The 21119-nt window shown below is 40.6% G+C and overlaps 2 protein-coding genes across 2 annotated transcripts in view; one reads left to right on the top strand and one right to left on the bottom strand.

The window, feature by feature from the left end:
- The window catches only part of kcnh7 (potassium channel, voltage gated eag related subfamily H, member 7), a 116313-nt gene extending 105557 nt beyond the window's left edge, over nucleotides 1-10756 (top strand). Inside the window, exons 15-16 of the mRNA XM_037973870.1 lie at nucleotides 2651-2843; nucleotides 4604-10756. Of these exons, the coding sequence (XP_037829798.1) occupies nucleotides 2651-2843; nucleotides 4604-4885 (475 nt within the window). The 3' untranslated portion in view covers nucleotides 4886-10756. The remainder of the gene's footprint in view (nucleotides 1-2650; nucleotides 2844-4603) is intronic.
- An 18-nt stretch (nucleotides 10757-10774) lies between these two features.
- Nucleotides 10775-20631, bottom strand: zgc:92027 (uncharacterized protein LOC449543 homolog). The gene is made up of 8 exons (XM_017426859.3): nucleotides 20473-20631; nucleotides 18085-18318; nucleotides 15771-15840; nucleotides 14789-14832; nucleotides 14502-14649; nucleotides 13503-13616; nucleotides 13334-13392; nucleotides 10775-11821 (listed from the first exon to the last, which is right to left on the bottom strand). The coding sequence occupies exons 1-8, from the start codon at nucleotides 20494-20496 to the stop codon at nucleotides 11795-11797; spliced, it is 720 nt and encodes a 239-aa protein (XP_017282348.1). The 5' UTR covers nucleotides 20497-20631; the 3' UTR covers nucleotides 10775-11794.
- Nucleotides 20632-21119: the final 488 nt, after the last annotated feature.

A 21119-nucleotide genomic window follows, 5' to 3' on the forward strand; every position in this document is an offset into this window, starting at 1 on the left:
GGCGGCGGAGTGGGGGGGGGGGGGGGGATTGACTGGGTTTTAAACACAGAGGATGATTAGGCAAGTGGGAACAGGTGAATGATAATAATAGCTGACAGGTGGAGATGGGCGTGGCAGGTAAACAGATGAGTGAGTGACCAAGGAGGCATGAGTGGTGACCGGAAACAAACACAGACACAAGAGACAAAGACAGAAAGAACACGAACCAAACTAACAAGATAAAATGAACAATAAACACCAACTGAAACATAAAGATAACAAACTGGAAAAAAAAAACAAATCCTGACAAACACAAGCTTTATTGCTTTTTGTGCTACATTAATGTGACGCTCACTGAGGACACTAAACCAAGTAACTGGATGGACGCAGTTTAATTTTAGCATCAGAACAAAACCAGACGGCAAACGAGATGCAGTAATCCACAAAAACCCAACCCATGACTGACTGTTGGTCACAGTATCTTTCCTTCATTGTATCTGTCAGACCTGTGAGTTAATTAGATTAGATATGAGAAGGTCTGAGCCACTCTGGACAGGATTAATTATTTTTTCAAGTTTTACCCCCAACCCCCCACCAGCAAAACTAAATGCTACACATTCTAGAATTATCATTACATTATTCTAATATTGTGCTGCTCAAGGTGTCTGCATGTTGGAGTAGCTCAGTTACATTGATTCTGAGATATTGCTTTTGAAAACTTTTTTCCTCTTTTTTTCTTGATGTAAATCACTTTTGGATTTACATCAAGAATGGATGATTATTTTCTCTGGTATTGGATGCTGTGCAGCTGGAAGGATTTTTAGTGAAACCTTTTTGCTTTTGGACTTTTTGTTATGAAGCGTAACCGTAACAACAAGTGTTAAACATGGAGAACCATGATGTCCAGTCATGGCCAGAACCAAGCAGACTGCCTGTAAATCCACTGGAGGTAAAGCTCCCAGGAAGCAGCTCACCACTAAAGCTACCCGCAGGAACATGCCGGCCACTGGTGAAGTGAAGAAGCCTCACCGTTACAAGCCCGGTACCGTGGCTCTCAGGGAGATCCACCACTACCAGAATTCCACTGAGCTGCTCATCTGGTAGTTTCCCTCCCAGCACCTGGTCTGGAAGATCACCCAGGACTTCAAGACCGACCTGTGTTTCCAGAGCTCAGCCATGATGGCTCTGCAGGAGGCCAGCAAGGCTCACCTGGTGGAGCTCTTTGAGGGCACCAGGATCAAGGACACATCGGGACAGACCGCTATAAGAGATCCTTCCTCCCTACAGTAATCATCATCTATAACAACTCTTTAATGAAACCAGTATTATGAGCTACAACAACATTTAATTTCCCTTTGGGAGTAATAAAGTATTTTTGAATTGAATTGAATTGAATTGAATTCATTAGTTTCCTGACAAAGAAAAATAAATGGTGTGGAGATTTAGAAGGTAACTGCTGTGGATGAATGACTTGCTGATCTCTGACTTGCTGATTCAATCTATCTTGAAGTAGCAGAGCTGAAGATGTTGAGTTTCTCAAGTGAAAAGGATGGATATGATTAGGAATGAGCTCATCAGAGGTACAGCACAGGTCGAATGACTGGGTGATAAAGTTAGAGAGGCCAGACTAAGATGGTTTGGACAAGTGCAGAGGAGGGACAGTGGGTATATTGGTAGAAGGATGTTAGAAATGCAGCTGCCAGGAAAAAGACAAAGAGGAGATATATGGGTGCAGTTAGAGAGAACATGAACATAGTTGGAGTGAGGACAGAGGACGCAGAAGGCAGAGTTAGATGGAGGAGCATGACTCGTTGTGGCGACCCCTGAAAAGGGAACAGCCAAAAGAAAAACAAGTCTGATTTAATCTGCCAGCCCTCTGTTGGTAAAGCTATGATGGAGTCAGGGGGCGGAGCTAAGTTTAACGTTGTCCTTAAGTAATCATGAAAGTTACTTTTTGAGCAGCAGAAATTAAAGTATTAGTAGTATTAAATTTTTACTGTGTTGACATAAATATCAAACAAATTACTTTTTCTTTCATATAATTACAACTACTGTAAATTAAAGTGTATGTAAACATGTCTTGTGTGCAATCTTGAGGGCCCCCTAAGACACATTGCTTTATGACTTGAACCAGCTTTGGTTTCAACAGACGGGACATGTCAATGCATTCACACAGTCACATATTCATGTCCTAATAAATTTCATGTTTCTGGTCCTAAAACATGTCAAGGAAGAAGAAAAAAAAGCCTGCTCTGTCAGAACCTGTGTGTACAGTCACTGCTGCAGGAAGAGAGTCTGACGCATAGACTCACAGCAAAGCACTGATAAATACATGACAATAAATGTTTCAGCAAGAGCGGAGGTGTTTAATGGGAGCGCTTTAATCATCACTGTCAATGTTTGGCATCATTTAGGCTTTTAATCATCCTGACTGTTCCAGGAGCAGCAAGCAATCACAGCCAGAGGACTTGTTTTAAACAGCAGATGCGTTTGTTTGTTCCTGTCATTCCGGACAGTGCAAGGGAGCGGCTCATCACCTGCTTTCTGATGGAAATTGGATTGTATAGAAACAGAGATCCACATAATAATGGCTCATTGGACACCACCCAAATGCAAACATGGAGATTTATGATGGTGTTTTCATTTTGTTGTTGTTCTCTGTGTCTGTCAGACTGGAGTCTCAGATGACTGCAGACATCCAGGCCATCCTGCAGCTCCTCCAGAGGCAAACTGCCACCGTCCCCCCCGCCTACAGCACCGTCACCTCCAGTCCCGAGTACCAGAGTCCAGCCATCAGGGTCCAACCAGTGTCTGCCGTCCAGACTGATGATCCCAGCCTCAGCACGGCTCCACCTCCATCACAGGTACGCCAAACTCAGAAACAACACTTATTATTAAGCAGACGTTTTCCTGTGTTCTCATCTTCCAATCTCTGTAATAAAACACTTCCAGGACAATAAATACTGGAATGAAACTGGTTGATTTGTCCAAGACTTAAACCACAGGAGCTGTAAATAAACATGTTTACACAAAAGTGTTGAGGTTGTTTAGCCTCTGCTAATCTACAGAAACAAAAAGAAGAGAGCCTGAAACTGAGTAGGCAACATTATTTACAGGGTCGCTTTGAAAGACTATCCGGGCCCCTGTAGAACCAAAGTGAGAGCTGTGTCGAGCTTGTTCTCAGTGCGGGTTGGACTCCACAAGGGCTGTCTCTTGTCTACAATCCTGTTTGTGGTGGTCATGGACAGGATCTCGAGGGGCAGTCGTGGAGAGGAGTGTGTCTGGTTTGGGAACCTCAGGGTCTCGTCTCTGCTTTTTGCAGTCGATGTTGTTCTGTTGGCGCCTTTAGGGCATGACCTTCATGCACTGGGATGGTTTGCAGTCAAGTGTGAAGCAGCCAGGATGAGAGTCAGCTCCCCTAAGTTTAAGGTCTTGGTTCTCAAATGGAAAAGGTGAAATGCTCCCTCCAGGTTGGGAATGAGGCTTTGCCTCTGGTGAAAGAGTTCAACTTTCTGGATGCATTGTTCACCAGTGATGGTTGGGTGGAGTGGGAGATGGAGACGTGGACTCGTCCACAGTAATGCAGGCATTGTTTTAGTCCGTCGTGGTGAAGAAAGAGTTGAGCTGAAAGGCAAAGCTCTCAATTTTCTGGTCCACCTGCGTTCCAACTCTCACCTATAGTAATGAGGTTTGGATCAGGACCGAAAGAATGAGATCCCAAATCCAAGCGGCTGAAATGAGCTTCCTTCATAGGGTGGCTGGGCTCAGCCTTACAGATAAGGTGATGAGCCCTGTCCTCCGGGGGGGAGCTCGGAGTACAACCACTGCTCCTTCGCATCCAAAGGAGTCTGTTGAGTTAGTTTGGGTATCTGATTAGGATGCCTTGTGGACACCTCCCATTGGAGGTTTTCCAGCCACATCACACTGGGAGGGAGACCTCAGGATAGACCCAGAGATCTCTGGAGAGACTGTGAATTCTCCCTCACCTGGGAATCCCACAGGAGGAACTGGAAAGTTTTGCTAGGGAGAAGGATGTCTGGGTTTTCCTTCTAGGCTTGTTTCCTCTTCGACCCAATGACAAATAGGCAGAAGAAAATGGATGGATGGATTCTGTCTCTATCATGAAGCTTTTCTATCATGTAGGAACATAATATCCATGTTCCTACATGAATGCACGTGTGGATAGAGCAGAGGCTGCTGAATGTACCAGTCTGCTGAGAGCGGAGGAAACCTTTGCACTGACTTGAGCCCTGATCAGGTAAACTGATACACGAGTGTTGTTCGATTGAGAAAACAGCAACAAACTAAACAGACGTTGCGCAAAACTGTAGAGGTTTAATATTGTCTAATGTTCTTTTACACCAGTATGTAGTTTTTGTGGAAAAAGTTGTTTTATTAGCCTGGAAAACAATAAAAACTGGCACTTGTTTGGTTAGCCTTTAGCTGATCCTGGACAAAGACTTTTCTCCATACTCTCTGACTGATGTCATGGCTGATAAGGCACTAACTACTGAAAGCTGTTAGACAGAACATTGTGTCAAAGTTGACTAGACTATGTCTTTAACATGTGCTCATTTGCTTGGTCTGATTTGTTTGGATGCCCACTGTGCTGTTTGCTCCACAGAGTCCAGACTCAGAGAGCTCCCCTATCAAATCCAAAGAACCCCCCCCAGCGTTCCTCCATGCCCAGACTCTTCCAGATGGGAACTTTGCGGGTGCGCTCGAGAGCGACCCGCCCACCGATCAGAGACAAACGTTGCATAGCAATGGTCCGGCCGAGGAGCGCCACCACCAACCGCCGAGGTTCCTATCAGGTCGACAAGCTTCTCTACCCGACGTCCCCAACAGCTCAGGAACGTTGGGGCTCCACAGGCCAGTGTCTGACCCGGGGCTTCCAGGACAGTAGGCCCTGCCCCCCCTTTCCTCCCCAACCCTTCTACCATGACTGAAGGTCTTCTCTTAAGCTTGACTCAGGGTCTAAGAAAGAGACTGAATATGCAAAGGATAAAAACTGTAGATTTTTCTTCCATTCCTTTTGAGAACTTTTCTCAGCCCCAACTCTCCCAAAAGCTCAGATTTAGATGTACAAAATCCATTTATACTGAAGTATTTATACTCTAAATTATTAACACATGTGAAGTCGTCATCTATCGTGTACATAGTTCTGATAGAACACTGCCAGCAACAATAAGGCACCTGACGTGCTTTTCCTAGATATGCATGATTTTTGTTCCCATCTTTCCTTTTCTGTTGCATGTTCCTCACACGTGCTGCAACTCATGAGGCATTCAGGTGTGACCGGCATGCTCACAGACTACCGTAGCTCTCAGTCTCATTTTCTACAACTCCCGCCTCCTAATAGGGAACAAAGCTACTTGAAAAACTCTCTCCTGAGGCATTTCTATACTTCGCTCCACCGATTTGGAGCTCATCCCTTTCTTTTTTTCCCCCACAAGGAGATCTGTCTGTATATTTAGTGTGCCTATTGTCCACCACACTGCCACCACAACAGATTTTTAAAAACATATGAAACTAAGTGTAAGAAGAGGCTGCTGATCATCCCATAGCACACTGACTACATTTGTCGGACTTTGAGAGCAATAACAAGGGGGCCAGTGCAGGAAACACACTGGGTCTCAGGATATTTCACAGTTATGTTCCAGAGTTTTAAAGAAACACGTCTGGAAGTGACTAAATCTAACCTGAAACTAACACAAGCAGCTCTTAACAGTCCTTTTGTCATGAACTCATTCACAAATCTCACACTCATATCAGTGAGAGACACAATCACTTTAAGGATTAATAGATTTAGAAACATGCATCCTATTACCAAGTTCCAATTTCATTAGGACATTTCTGTCAAAGCTGTTTGGAAACTGTTTGTTTTAAAGCTGCATTTTAATAAGTTTGGTTTCAAACTGTACTACTCAAGTTTTCAAAACATAGCACAAAAAAGTATGGAATTTTGTATTTGGTTGATGATTTCTTTGTTGTAACAATGCTTCTTGGAAATAATTCTTATCTATGATTGAAAAACCTGCTCATTTCTTCTTAAATGGTGCCACGTTTGTTAGGAAACTCCATTTGTGGGTTGAGCAGCAGAGTTCAGTGTGTGGGCTGCTGCACCCATTAGAAATTGTTAAATCTTCTTTGCCAAACAGCTTCTTCTGCTGCTGACTCTTTGCTGGTGTTTATTGGATTGAATGGTGGAATAAATCGGACTTACTGGCATTTTAACAATTTATTTATTAACAAACATTGGCCTCAGTAGCATGTGGAAGAACCATACACAGCCATAACAGCCTGGCTCCTCCTCCTCCTCATGCTGCTCACCAGCCTGGTCCCAACCTGCTGTGGGATGGTATCCTGTTCTTCAACCAGTATTTGTCATCAGTCAGCCAGTGTGGTTGTGTTGGTCACTCTGGGACAAACAGCTGATCCTACAGGTGTTCAATGAGGTTCAGGTCAGGACTGCAGGCAGGTCATTCCATCCTCTCTACACCCAAATATCTGGAGGTAGTCTCTGATAATCCCTGCCCTGTGGGGGTGAGTGATGTCATCTTGAAGGATAAAAGTCACTCCTAGAATGTGGAGATATGTGATTACTACTGGCTGCTCACAACTGGTGTATCAGACACTCAAAGTCAGTCAACAGCAGAAGAAAAGTTTTTCATGGGTGCAGCTCACATACTGAACTCTGCTGCTCATCCAACAAAGACATTTTCCTAACAAATGTGATCCTGTTCAAGCAAGTCAGAATACATTTGGGAGACACCTTCAGGAAGGCCCCAGTTTGAAGAAATACAAATTAGTTATGACTGGATTGACAAGGTAACGGCTAGTCTCAGTGGGGCCGGCTCCAAATTGGATTTCTGCAGAATTGTTTAAAATTTATTTTCACATTATATAGTTATTTACTTAGAATTTTGTGGCTACTTGCAAATAGCAGCAGCAGCTAGCTGTAGGACTTCTTGTACAGCCTGAGCCACCTTAGGCGGAAATAGCAGAATGTTTCTGGTGGAACAAGCGGTACACCAAGTTAAGTTTAGAGAAAGTTTTTCACAAGGGATGAAGTCTTACATTACATCTTTGCTGATAAAGATTTGGAGGGAGAATAGATTTACCTTTTTGCGTTGTGGTGATAATTCTCTGTGACATGAGCGGAAAGAGCAATTGTATCTGCCACCATCAGTCTTTGGCCACACCAATCATTTGAGGAAACTATGCTTTCTAGTTTTTATTTTGCTTATATATGTCAGTGGCCATCGTGGTTTTTGATGTGACAACCCAATTTTCAATAGAACCCTTACTTATGCCTACACACATCCACACACCAAAATGGAAGTCGGTACGTTGTTTATCATTGAACTTATCCAACACACAAGATGAACCGGATGGACACAAGGGTGACAAAAACTGATGACAATCAAAATATTTTTAAAACTGTGTTTGTATAAATTGCTGAGAAATTCAAGTTGGGGTTGAATAATTTCTAATATTGTTACACACTGTAACTTTAATGAATGTTTTTTTTGTGTGTGTTTTATTACCAAAAAACACTTTAGTTATCATTCTGTGAAAGTAAAAGAGCAGCCGCCCCAAACAGCTTTGACAAAAAGTCCTTTCCGGCGACACTCATCTGTAAGACCACCAGACAAAAAGCTCCATCAGGACCCATCTTCACAGCTGGAGCTGATGGTTTGTCCTGATGCCTGCTTTAGGTCTTCCATTGTACTCTCACCACAAGTCCCACTTCCTGAGTTAGGACAACTTACTATGATAAAATCATCGTGGGAAAAAAACAAAGACAAAAAAAAAACAAAGATATAGTTCCATGTTTGAGGCTGAGGATGCAGCTCGGTCTTCAACAGCCTTAGCTTTACTCACCCGCTCTAGCCTTTATAAATCACATCAGTCCAACGCAAGAACACGAGTCACACATGTATTCTACCATTTTAGACAAAACTGCATGATGAAGATGAAATAGTCTTTAGCTTTGTAACTACATAAACTCCAATACAAGCTACTGCATGGAGGCTGCACTTGACTTTATTACTAAAGGTCTCAATCAGCTGTGTGACACAAACATACGACACATTAGAGCCCAAAAAATTGGAAACGGTTAGACCTATTTTTCTAAAAATTAAAGTATTTAAGTTGTCATTATTTTTCTATGTTTTTGAGCCTGCTGTTAGAATGCTGTGGACTGCTTTTGGGATGATGATGATGATGATGATGATGATGGATGCATTGCACTGCCTCTCAATGTAGCAAGCAGGACGTCAGGCAGGCAGAGATGCATGCTGTCGCAGTTACTGAATGCTAATGGTCTTCATTTGATATTATTGCACCTTGAGTTTTCATATCATTTCAGCAGAGTTTCTACGTCGCCTTTGTGACGTTTGCTGCATGTCGAAACAGTTCTCACACGTTACTGTTTCTCTAAAGGGAAGCCCCCACCCCCCGCCACCCCTCCCTGACTCCTCACACAAAATAAGTTGGGTGGCAGAAGTTTTGACCCCCCCTTTGTTTTCTATTTTGTTGCCTTACAGCCTGAAATGTAATTGGATTTTTACTTTAGTTGTAAGAATTCTACACAAATGTAACAGGTTAAAAAAGTTAAATTTACCTTTTTAATGCTTCCCAAATTCAAAAAAGTTGAAAAGTTGTGTAAAATATAAATTTAAAAAAAAATGCAATGATTTGCAAATCTGAGAAACTCATTTTATTCACAATGGAACATAAAATGTTTAAACTAAGAAATTGTACTGTTTCTTTGGTGGAAAAAAATTAGGTCATTCTGCGTTTTATGGTAGCAACACATCTTAAAAAAGTTTTTCCAGGTCCATGTTTCCCTCTTTGAAGCATCAACTCTAATTTTATTAACAGTCTGTAAACATCGAGGACCTGAGGAGATCAGCTGCTGGAGGTTTTGGAGGAATGTTGGCCCATTCCTATCTGATGGAGGATTCTAGGTGTTCAGCAGTCCTGAGTCTTTCCTGGATTTATGGTTGTTTCATGATGCATCAAATATTTTAAATTGGTCAGAGGTCTGGACTGCAGGCAGGTCATTTCAGCACCTGGACTCTTCTACTATGAAGCCCTGCTGCTGGAATGGATGTAGTCTGTGGTTTAACATTGTTGTTGAAATATGTAAGGCCTTCCCTGAAAAAGACGTCTGGATGGGAGCAGAGGTTGTTGTAGAATTTTACATACTTTTCTGCATCTATGGTTCCTTTCTAGATGTGTAAGCTGTCCATTGTATAGGCACTAATACACCTCCATACCATCAGAGAGGCTGGCTTTTGAATTGTGTGCTGATCACAGACTGGATGTTCCCTCTCCTCTTCATAACAGAGCTTCTTCTCTGCCTGATAGAGCTTTAACCAGCATTGGTGGATGGTACAGTGAACTGTGTTTACAGACAAGTATGTGTGGAAGTGTTCCTGAGTCCATGCAGTGATGTCCATAACAGAATCAGACCTGTTTTTAATGCGGTCACAGACAGACATCCAAAATTAACTTTCTGTCTTGTCCTTTGAGCTCAGAGATTTCTCAAGATTCTTGAAATCGTTTGATATTATGAACTCCAGATAATGAGATATTTAGTTTCCTAATTTTCCAATAAAGAACATTCTGAAATTGTTCCACTATTTTTAGACATTTATTTTGCAGATTGATGAACCTCTGCCAATCTTTATTTCTGAGAGATTCAGCCTCTAAAATGCTCTTTATACTGTCCTTACTGACATGTTGACAAATAATGTCATTAGTTAGAAAACATTCCTCCAGCTGTTTCTTTTTCGTATCTCTTACTTTTACAGACTTTTGTTGTCCTGTCTCAATTGTCTTGAGATGTGTTGTTGCCATAAAATTCAAAGTTACCTATTTTTCCCCAAAAACAAACAAAAAGAAGAATCCTTTAAACATTTGTTCTTCTCAGTTTATGAGATTTGAAGAAACTTGCCTTGTTTTTATTTACGGTTTACACAGTTTCAACTTTTAAAACTGGGGTTGTACAGTAATTCTAAAATTAAATAAAACTGAAAAGTGGCATGCATATGTATTCACCCCCTTTGATTTGAAGCCCCAACCACTGATGGAAACCCGAGTCCATAGATCTGCTGAATGTACCGAAGTGTTAACTGAGGTGTGTTTTTGTGTGTATATGCCTATATCAACATATGATTGTTCAGTTTGAACAATCTGTAATCTGTAGTATGTTTTGTAAGATTACTTATAGTCAAACTGAAAACAATTAAAGTCCAGGTTGTAAGGAAACAAAACAAGGAGGGAGAAGGGTGAATATTTTTGCGACCCACTGTACAGGGAGCTGATCTGATCGGAGAAAAGACAAAAAGGTGGTAAGAGTTGAAGAGGTTTGCTGAAGAACTGAGGAGTGGAAACATTAAGAGCATCCCGGATTAATGTCCCACACCGCCGCCGTCCTTCGAGAAGCTCTTCAGACGCAGAACGAAACGCCACCGGAGAACGACTTGGACACGTCCAGCACCTGAAGGCGTCGCCTGCTGAACTTTTTCGTGGAAATTTGCAAACTTTTGCACAGAGATAAGCAAACCTTGCTGTACTGGATTCTAAATGTCACTTTTTAAATCTAGTGCTGTTCACAATTGTTTTTATGCATTTTTTAAACGTTTGCCACTGTATTTTATACAACACAACACTTAACAGCTAATTTGAATGTTTCTGTTCTTAACTATATTTAAGAAGAAGTATATTATGTACATAGACTGGGGATTAATGCACAATTGTATAAACGAATAAACAAAATGCATACTAAGTAAAATGTGTTTATTAACATTTTTTTAATTTTGTGCAGAAGTGAAAACAAGGCTGTGTTTGGAGTAGAAGATAAGAAAAAAAAAAGGTTTACAGGTGCAACAACACAACAGGCATCAGTGTGAGTTTACATCACCTCAGTTACTTTGGCTTGGTTAGTAAACAAAAAATATATAAATGTGACAAATTAAAGTTTCAGACTTACTATACTCATGCATAGTGAAAAGAAAAAGTAGATTTTCTTATAAAACCATATGATCAGATAATGGCACAGATGTTAAGGCAGTGCCTCACTGGGCTGGGACTGTTCAAGTCACTTGGAATCAAACGTTTGCATGAAGCTTTCAGACGAATTTGGGCCAAATCTTGCATTAACTTTGACCCCCCCAAAAAAATCGAGCTCTAAAATTCAAAAGTAAACAGATGAGCTCCAGACACTGGTGATGGCTATGTGGAGAAAGAATTTGTTGTGCAAATTTCTTGAACATTTTCAAAAAATTTCCAACATTCGGAGAGGTTCTCTGTTCCCTCACGAGTGGCAGGAGACATTTGGTCATAAACAGTCGCAGCTCTGTGAGATCCGGCTTTTAGAACATCTTTACAACAAAATGGCACACCTAAAGACTATTTAGCTTCAGAAAAAAAGGAAGAACTTTCTGGATGATTCTTAAATTCAAACTAAATCTTCTCCAGAACATTTTCAGGGACTTTCTTTATGGTCAAACATTTGTTTAAATCATCTAGACAATGAGAGGATGGCTGACTTTTACTCTGAAAGAAAAATATGCTTTGACGAGAAAAAGTGGAAATATGCGAGTGCACCTGATAAATATTCGGCACATCTTGTTGCAGACAAGACTAAAGCAGTACAATCAGAAGCAGCAGGTTGGTTCCTGCTGCAGCTCAGTCCAGGATTACTGACCACCCTTTATGTTCTTGTGAGGCGCTGATCCAGGATCAGTCACCCGACTGGCACAAACGCTCCATCCTTGCATCATGGGGACAGACAACAGCACTAGATGGACATTGTGCACAGAATGAACTGGAGATAAAGAATACAGAGAGGAGAAAAGTGTCAACCACAAAGCTCTGCGGTCAACTGGCTACAGCAGGAAACGCTGCTGACAAAAAAACCACGAGCTGCACCATCACGGCTTCAAACACGGCTCACGTTCTGGGTGATTCTTTACACTGCAAGGCAAAATAATCCCCCCTCTGGGATGTTCAATAAAAAGTGTTTAGAGGTTGGGAAACATAGGAAGCTGTGCTGAACTTCAACAAAACAAGTCAAAGTCCAACAGGATGCATGTTTTACTGAATGTGTAAAACCCTGCAAACTGTTCCAGCTCAGTTTGCAGGGTTTCTGCAAGTTTCAGTCACTTCAATTTAGGACTTTTTGGAGATTTTTTAAAAACCATTATGATGAATGTTGACAGCACAAAAATGTAGATGGAAGAGGCAATGGATGAACAAACAGTAAAGTTTGTGTTTGGCTGATTATTTCTTTGTTTAAATAATACATCATGACAATTAATCTTCTATTGTTGGAAAGCCTGTTTGTTTATTAAATTGTGCCACATTTGTTAGCAAAATCCATTTGTGAGTGGTGATTTAAGTCTGTGGGTTAGACCCATGAAAACCTTGTCAAATCTCTTCCAAACAGCTTCTTCTGCAGTTGACTGTTTGGTGTTTCTTAAATTGGATGATTGAAGTCTTCATAAACAAGACAAAATGGTAATTTAACAATTTATTTATTAACAAACACTGGCCTCAGCAGCATGTGGAAGAACCATACACAGCCACAACAGCCTGGCTCCTCCTCCTCATGCTGCTCACCAGCTTGGTCCCAACCTGCTGTGGGATGGTATCCTGTTCTTCAACCAGTATTTGTCATCACTCAGCCAGTGTGGTTGTGTTGGTCACTCTGGGACAAACAGCTGATCCTACAGGTGTTCAATGAGGTTCAGGTCAGGACTGCAGGCAGGTCATTCCATCCTCTCTACGCCAAAATATCTGGAGGTAGTCTCTGATAAACCCCGCTCTGTGGGGGTGAGTGATGTCATCTTGGAGGGCAGAGTCTTGTGGAAGGTCCACTTCACACCTGTCTCTGTCCCCCCTGTTATATGGAACTTGACCTTCTAATCAGAAGGTCTAATCTGGTACTGTGGTACCAGAAGCTCAAAACAAGAGTCAACAGCAGAAGAAGCTGTTTGGCAGACAAGATTTGGCAAGTTTTTCCATGGATGTAACCCACATACTGAACTCTGCTGCTCAACCCATAAATGGATTTTTCTAACAAATGTGACAACATTTAAGGAGAAATGAGCAGGTTTTCCACTAATATAAGATTTATTGCCAAGAAACATTGTTACAACATAGAAATAATCAACCAAACACAAATTTCCTTACTTTTGTGATAAATGTATTATAAGACCTGAACTAGAAAATCCTAATATTTAAGACGTTGTATGATATACTGCATGTTTTGATGTATTTGTTGATTTTTTTTTTTTAAAAGCATAATAACTAAAGATAAAAAAAAAAGGTTCCTTACGTCATCGTATTGGAAGTTGACAGATCCCTGCTGCATGGTGTCTCTCCGTTTGAAGTTGTCTGGAACAGGAAGTGACAACATACGCTCAGTTAACTGTCACGGCCCCGCAGGTGGAAAAAAAAGCCACCGGACTGTCGGTGTGAATTTGAAGCGTGTTGCTTTTTTGTACCTGTGAGAGCTCGCAGTTTGACACAGCAGGCTACGTAGTCGTCGAAGTAGATTCTGCCATTTTTGCTGTAGCGTTTTAGGATCCCATTCAGAGCCTGGGGACTCATTCGGTACCCTGAACAGGAAAACAGGTCAGCACAGAGAGTCGTGTTAAACTGAGGCTAAACCTGCAGACCAGGGTCTGCAATCTGTGACCAAAAATAACATGAACGTCAATGCTTAGGTTTAAAGACGACGAAAAACTACTATGCAAGTAAAATTTCATGTAACAATTTTTGGGAATCAGGCATTCTATATAAACAGGACAACTTATTCTTAGAAACAGCAGAAAAATCTAATAAAAGTAAATAAAGACCAATGAGTCACAAAATAAATATCTAAGAAACTGTTCTCATTAATGTTCATTTAAGTAACTTACTGGGATGCAAATATGTGATGTCAAAGTGGGGGACCTATTTTTTTCAACAAATATCTTCACATAAGCTTCCATTAAACTTTGGTTAGATTTGAGGATATAAATGTTTTTCCCCCATTCTTCATTAGAATTTGGTCTTTTTATTTGTCTTAAAATGTGAAAATACTGATAAATATTAGCTTATTGTAATTCTTTAATGTCAGAATGTAATAAAGTATATTTTTATATGTAGTATTTATAAAAGATTTTGATGTAGAGTTGGTTTTTCCAATATTTTCTTTAGTTTATTCTTCTACTTCAGCGGTGTACAATCCTGGTCCTGGAGGGCCACTCCCTACAGGTTTTAGAGGTCTCCGCTTTGACACACCTGATTAATCTATTCAAACAGCAGACTAACCTACATGTAAATAGATTATGAGTGACAGCAGCTTGTGTCTCACTACACAGATGAGTGGAAGATAAATTAAACTGATAATTTAATGAGTGCCGAGTGCTCTAAAGTCTAATTAAGTGTCATTAAATACTCCAGCTGCCATTAAACGTTTCATCAGGAGCCGTTCGGTTATCCGTCAGAACGCCTCTCACCCATGGCGTTGATGGCCTGAGACATCTCATGAGGCTCCACAGTTCCACTCCGGTCCTGGTCGAACATCATAAAGTTCTGCTTCCAGCCGTTCAGAGCGGCGAACAGCTCCTTGAACTCATTGAAGCCCATCTTGCCTGTGAAGTCCCTCTGGAGATGGTGGGGTTAAGGCTGAATCAACGAGAACAGAGACGCCTGCTGTACGCAGGTTTCAGCTACTGAGGCTTTGACCTGAACCCCCTCACCTCTACATGGGGGGGGGGGCTGTTTCTACCACAAGAAAGGATACGTCGAGCATTGCAATCATGATCCTGCAGGTGTCCAGGCTGAAGGCTGGGCAGATAATTAAACATGCTTAGAGAACAATCAATGAAGACATTTTAATCACAAGTCTCAGCAAGAAAAAAAAAACCTGTGAAAGTGTGTCAAAACTTTATCAGTAATCAGATCTGTCCTGTCAGATCAGAGCTTTGTGACACTGACCAGAAGTTTATAATCTGGGATTAAACAGCAGAAAACACTTCTTCCACAGCTCTGCATCTGCAGGGATAAACAGGGATTTTATGGATCCTGTTTTAAGTGGAGCTGTTGTGACGATCAGTGTTATTCTGAAATGTGAAAGTGTCCTAGTTGGTAGTGCAAGAGAACAATATCATTATTATTTTTATTTCATAGTAAAAAGGACCACAAACCTGTACTGACTTTTACCAAAAAGTAAAGTTTTGGGTAACCAGTTAGAAAATTTGGTTAAATATAATGAATATGTTTAAAGAAAATTAGCTGTTGATTTAATTATCAATAGAGAAACATTGAACTTTGTTTATGGAATAATTTACATACAATTCAATGACCTTTACTGGTGAGTCAGAGTTTTCACAATCTCAAAACTGAATTTTCAACCTTGTGTAAAACACTCCATGGATTCAAGAGCCTAGTTAGTGTCACAACATACAGAGGCAGGTATGCAGATGCTCCTGTTCCAAAGCTTTTATATCACAGGACAAAATAAAATAAACCTTCTGATCCTTACATGCTCCAAATGAGAAAACCATTAGCCTCCTGACAGGGGAAGTGATCAGCAACAAATGAGTTCTGTCAGTTCCTCAGGACGTCTTGGAGGACGATTGCAACAGGAAATAACTCACGTTGGCTTTCAGTCAAATTTAGGAGGAACTGAGGATCCCCTGACAGGAATAACTAAGTCTTTGGCTAACTTCAACAGAACAGATCCTTGGGTTCAATGAAACAGAAAAAAAAGAAGATGAACTTACGGGCGTAGTTGCCAGTGAAGCCGGCCTGAGTCAGACATTTCTGGAGCTCCTCTGCATCTATCTCACCGTCCTGCACAGAGCAGCGAGACACACTCAGTCAGGCCAAGCCCTCACACACACATATATACTGTGCTGTGATAAAGTATTCACTCCTACAGAATTTTGGGGGTTTTTTTTGTTTGTTTTTTTTGCCAAATGCTCATGTTTCAGATCATCAAACAAATATTAATGTCAGACAAAGATAACCTGAGTAAAAACAAAACATAGTTTAAAACAATGACTTCATTTGTGAATGGAACAAACCAACCTGGCCCTGTGTGAAAACGTTATCACCCCTTAAACTTAATAACTGGTTCTGCCACCCTCGGTGACAACAATTGCATTCAAACGTTTCCGATTAATGGCAACGATTTTCCCAAAAGTCTTGTGGATTATCAAGATGATGTTTTTGGCAAATGTGAGACGGGCTTTTGGGTCCTTTTTACTCAGAAGCGGTTTTGACCTTTATAGTTGAATCATGACCTCCGACCTTAACTGAGGGAAAAGAGGCCTGAAGAGCCGTTCTGTATTTTCTCCATTTGTGGCTCTATTTAAGCGATTTCTTGACCCTACAGATCTGGCAGTAATCAGGCCTGGATGTGGTAAGTGAAACTGAACTCAGCTCTCCAAAACAATTTACACTTTATTCATAATTTAACAACGGGGGAAATTACTTTTTCACATAGGGCCTGGTTGGTTTGAAAAGCCTCTTTCCCTTATCAGATTAAATCATCATTTAAAAACTGAATTTTGTTCAGGTTATCTTTGTCTGGTATTAAACATTTAGGCACAACCAAAAAAAAAAAAACAGGAGTCTCAAAAAGGGGGTGAATACGTGTTCATGCAAATCCACAATGCTGTGAAGCAACTGGTCAGCTAGTTAAACGTAAGGTTAAATTAAATTTGTCCCTGTCCAAGCCAACATTCAACTGTAGTGCATGTGTATGTTGGTTAAATAAATTTATAGATGCATGTTGTAGCAAAAGCATGAATCTTTCAAACTTTTACAGAAGAATAGCTTCACATTCGATAAGAGTCGTAACTGAAACAAGCTTGTTTTGACAACTGAACTGATGTGCTTATCAGATTTCCAAAAGCTGTCAAAAATATGCTAGGTTTTTGACAAAAAACTGACTGAACAGGAACCAACTTACTTAGTAGTAAGATGGTTCCTGTTTTGTTGTCATTAGAATTAGGAAAATTTTGTGCTCTAACTATTCAACCGTTTGACATAGGAAGGTCAAGCTTCACAGCATGGCAAAGGACTGGTACTGATCCTGACTGAAGGCAATTTGGGACATTTGCTGAAAACGCCACCTAGTGGACGGTGCAGGAAAGGCGTGAGAGCGTAGACAGCGGTCGCCAGAGCTCCTGCGGTCACAAGTCCGGAGCGGCGCTGAGCTGCGAGGGCCGCCCAACGCTAATTGCAGCTTTAATTTTTCCTTGAAGTCATTAGACAGCCAAAAAATGGCTTCAAAGAGTCATTAGTTTTTATTTTTACTGGCAAACGAAATAGTATCTAAAAATGAACCCTCAAAACATCATGTACAATGACAACAGTTCAGGACCGAGAAAAGAACCTTGAGGAACTCATTGTGTAATTGATAAGAGGATGTTATGATCTGTAGTGTCAAATCAGCAGAGTTCCCTGAAGCAACAGTTTAAAAAAGGTCATCTGAAACCCCAGAAGTCCCTGTTTAGTACTGTTTTGTTGCTTAAACTTCTTATAAATGCAATTATCCTTCAGAAAAGTTTCTAACTAGATCAAATAAATCATCAGAACCAAAAGACTAATTTGGATATAGGCCTTAAGTTTGACAAGTTAAACTGTGCTAAATGATTCTGTTTGATAAGAAGCTGCACCACAGCGTGTTTAAAGGCAGCTGGAACACAAGTTGAATTAAAAGCTGTGTTTATCAGTAAAAGAGCCCTATAAAATATCCTACATTATTCAACAAAAACCATGTTGTTCACCTTAAGCATATTTAATACACACAAATGCTACAGAACCATGAAATTGACTTGAACACTATCCACGCATTCATTAAACACATAAAGAACAGGTATAATCATGTTTAATCAGTAAAGTAGAAGTAGTTTCCTAGCCTGAACTTGTTTAGTTTTTTAAAACCACATTTCCATAAAAAATTGTTCATGTTTAGGCTTGTTTAACTGAAGTGAAACTATGCCTGCATTACGGGAAAAAAAAAAGTGTTTTTTACAAATCTGTACATGTTTTCCCTAAAAAAAAAATAAAAATTGGATCCACTATTACCTGTCCTGCTATAGCTGTAAAGTAGCCCCACATTGGATCATTGGCAGCAGGGGGTGGAGCGCCGAATGCACCTGGATAACCTCCTCCATACGGGGCGTAGCCTCCATGTGGTGGGGCGCCTCCCATTGGACCGCCCATTGGACCACCCATGTGCCCGGGCCCACCCATGGGGGCTCCTGGCATTCCTTGGGGTGGCATCCCGTGAGTTGGCATGCCTGGCATGGGGCCCCCATACTGAGGTGGAAAATGAACCAGAAAGGACAAAATGCTGCTTAAAGTCAGATGTAGACAATATCCATTTCAGCCAATCAGATGGATCCTCACTGCTCAAGATGCCCATACCCACTTTACACGACAGGGGCCAAGATACTAAAGCACACTGGAAAGAACAGTCTCAGTTAGGAAAATGTGGGTTTATAGCGACTAAAATCATTCAGCTCTGAGTTTAACCAACAAATGCACAAAGACAGCAAAAATTAAAAGGTCTAACATTCATATCACTTGCCAACTTTCACGCCAGAGTTTTAAATTAACATCTTGTGTTGAGACATGATGGAATTGTGTTTTGGTCTAACCTTGAAAATAACTTTTTTACAATCTTTTTTGAGATGGTGGAAATCTTGCAAAATTTTGCACTATCTGATATGACTCTTTAGCTTTGCTCCACTCCCACAATCATTCACCGAATCTTAGAAGCACAAACCTGAAACACTTTGATTCAAATCTTTCCTTCAAATCTTTCCTTCAAGGATCTCTCTCATTACTAAAAGGCCTTATGAATAATTGAAGAGTTCACTTTACATCAGAAAGAAATGAGGTAATAATGCTTTGTCTTTACTTGGACTAATGTTTAAATGTTTAAATCCCAACAAGGAAATCCAACTTCTTGTGTTTGCTGAAAGGTGGGCAATGATGTGTTTGCCTGTGTCTGCATGTTCATGTGTCTGTCTGTTAGCAAAATACCTCATGAACCAGTGGACAGATGTTAATGAAACTCTCAGAAAGTAAAATACTAAATGCACATCTACAACTGATATATGCTGGTAGCCAACCTGTATCAAGATGGCTACCACAGCTAATTGACATTAGTAAACACAAAAATGCCTTTAACTTGGTCAATTCTATAGATATTGAGCTAAAATTTGGTGTGGTAGTAGCTGAGAGTGATCTCTAACACACACTCTGAGCGCTAACAGGTCTGTGACAGCTCGGGGGAATTACGCCACATTGCTATTTTCAATGTTTAACCAAAACGACTTGAACCAACATGAGATGATAATAGTTTAAAACTCTGACATGAAAGGTGATGTGCATTTCCTTCAAGGATCTTATGCAACACGCATGTCAAGATTTCCCACAAGAGCAACAGTTTTAATAACTAAACCCAACCGAGCAGAGAGACTGAGGGTAAAGCTCAAGACGTAGGAAGGCCGCTGTGCATCATTTGAACGCCCGATGAGGAAAAACGTTTGCACTTTGGAACAGTAAAGTCATAATTTTGTTGCATGCTGGTTTAAGCTCTCTGTATGTTTTATAAGGTGACTACAGAGCAGGAGACACACCTGCAGGGTTGTGAGGTGAAGCCAGTCCACGCCCAGAAACAGACCGCTCTGAACTGAGCTGTACACTTGACTGAAAACTGAGCTACTTCACTGGTGTTTTTGACTTCAAGTCATATTTATAACAATTACAGGAAATTTTATCAGATTACAAAAAAGCAGCCCAAATGTGTCTCCTTCTAGGGTTTCGTCTTGAGTGTAATACTTTAGTATAAACAAGGATACTACAGACGGTAATGAATCATGAGCAGGCAGTCTGAAATGATTGAAAAGATCCAGCTCTGACCTTTAGAGACAGACTACCGCATGACTCAGATCTGAAAAAAAAAAAAAAAAAAAATTTCTCCTCTTATGATTTCAGCATGGACCAGAAGACACTTCTCTGGTCCATGCTGGTAGTATGAATTTACCAAACTTTCAACACAGTAAAGTGAAACTATACCACTATTCTGTGTTTCAGGCCCTGTAATGTGCAGTCATTTTGAGCCAAACATGTTTACCAAACTAAGTGCACCACAGTTTCAGCCAAACAAAATACCTCCAACTAAAATAGCTTCAATCCCCTTCTTCTTCCTGTTCACAGCTGCTGGGCTAAAAGTAACAGTTTCTGCTCTGTGCTTGATTTAGAAACACGGAAGACTTTTTTCCACACAGAATGGATAAAAGTTTTTAAAATGTAGCTTTAGTGTGATAAAAAAGTGTCTCTACGCTCCTAAAGAATGTGAACACGGTCGCTGTTTGAGCTCATTAGGGCTGCAAGCTAGTTTTCTGCTAGCTAATGCAGCCGATGGGACACTTTAAAAAACGCGGTTTCCCACAATTCACTCACCCCGCCGTAGCCTGGATATGCCATTTGCTTAAATAACGCAAACTTTTCTAAATGTGGTCGCTTTTCAGGAGGTGTCTGACACGGTCTACTCCTGTTGAGAGACTCGAGCTTCCGAGAAGTTACAACTGTTGCTACATCATATCCGGGTTATGAAAGCTGCCGGAAGTGCTTTGACTGACAGCGCAGATAACCAATAGGAGAGGGGAATTGAGCTGAAGCCCCGCCCTTCAACTCTTGTTTCCTTCTTTTTTTCTAAAACTAAAATTAAAACGAGTTAAACATGTCAGTTCCCAACTCGGGTGGTTTAAGCAAAATATAAACGTTAATGGAAAATATAAATTTTATTGCCTGCCAGTCGTATCAAATTATTTTTGTTCACAGTATAATTTTTATAAGACTTAAGTCAAACCTTTTTTGCTGGATTCCTTTCCAATTTAAAAATATTACTATATTTTGTAACCTCTGACTAATAAAAATAAATCATTTTCATTATATGAAAAATTATCTTGTATTCCATTAACCACTAGATGGTGCTATAGGAAGCTGATTAAAGTCTTATGAGATTTATTGTCATTTTTAGGTCTACTATAGAATAGAATAGAACAGAACAGAATCATCTTTATTGTCAATGTATTGCCAATATGCAA

Source organism: Kryptolebias marmoratus, linkage group LG23, assembly GCF_001649575.2.
Source record: "Kryptolebias marmoratus isolate JLee-2015 linkage group LG23, ASM164957v2, whole genome shotgun sequence".
NCBI classification, from domain to species: Eukaryota; Metazoa; Chordata; class Actinopteri; order Cyprinodontiformes; family Rivulidae; genus Kryptolebias; species Kryptolebias marmoratus.

Coding starts and splice junctions, on each gene's coding strand:
- zgc:92027 (XM_017426859.3), bottom strand. CDS start 20,496: ATGGCATATCCAGGCTACGGCGGG. Junction 18,319..20,472: donor CATATCCAGGCTACGGCGGG/GTGAGTGAATTG, acceptor TTTCCACCTCAG/TATGGGGGCCCCATGCCAGG. Junction 11,822..13,333: donor TCAACTTCCAATACGATGAC/GTAAGGAACCTT, acceptor CTTTATCTCCAG/TTCATTCTGTGCACAATGTC.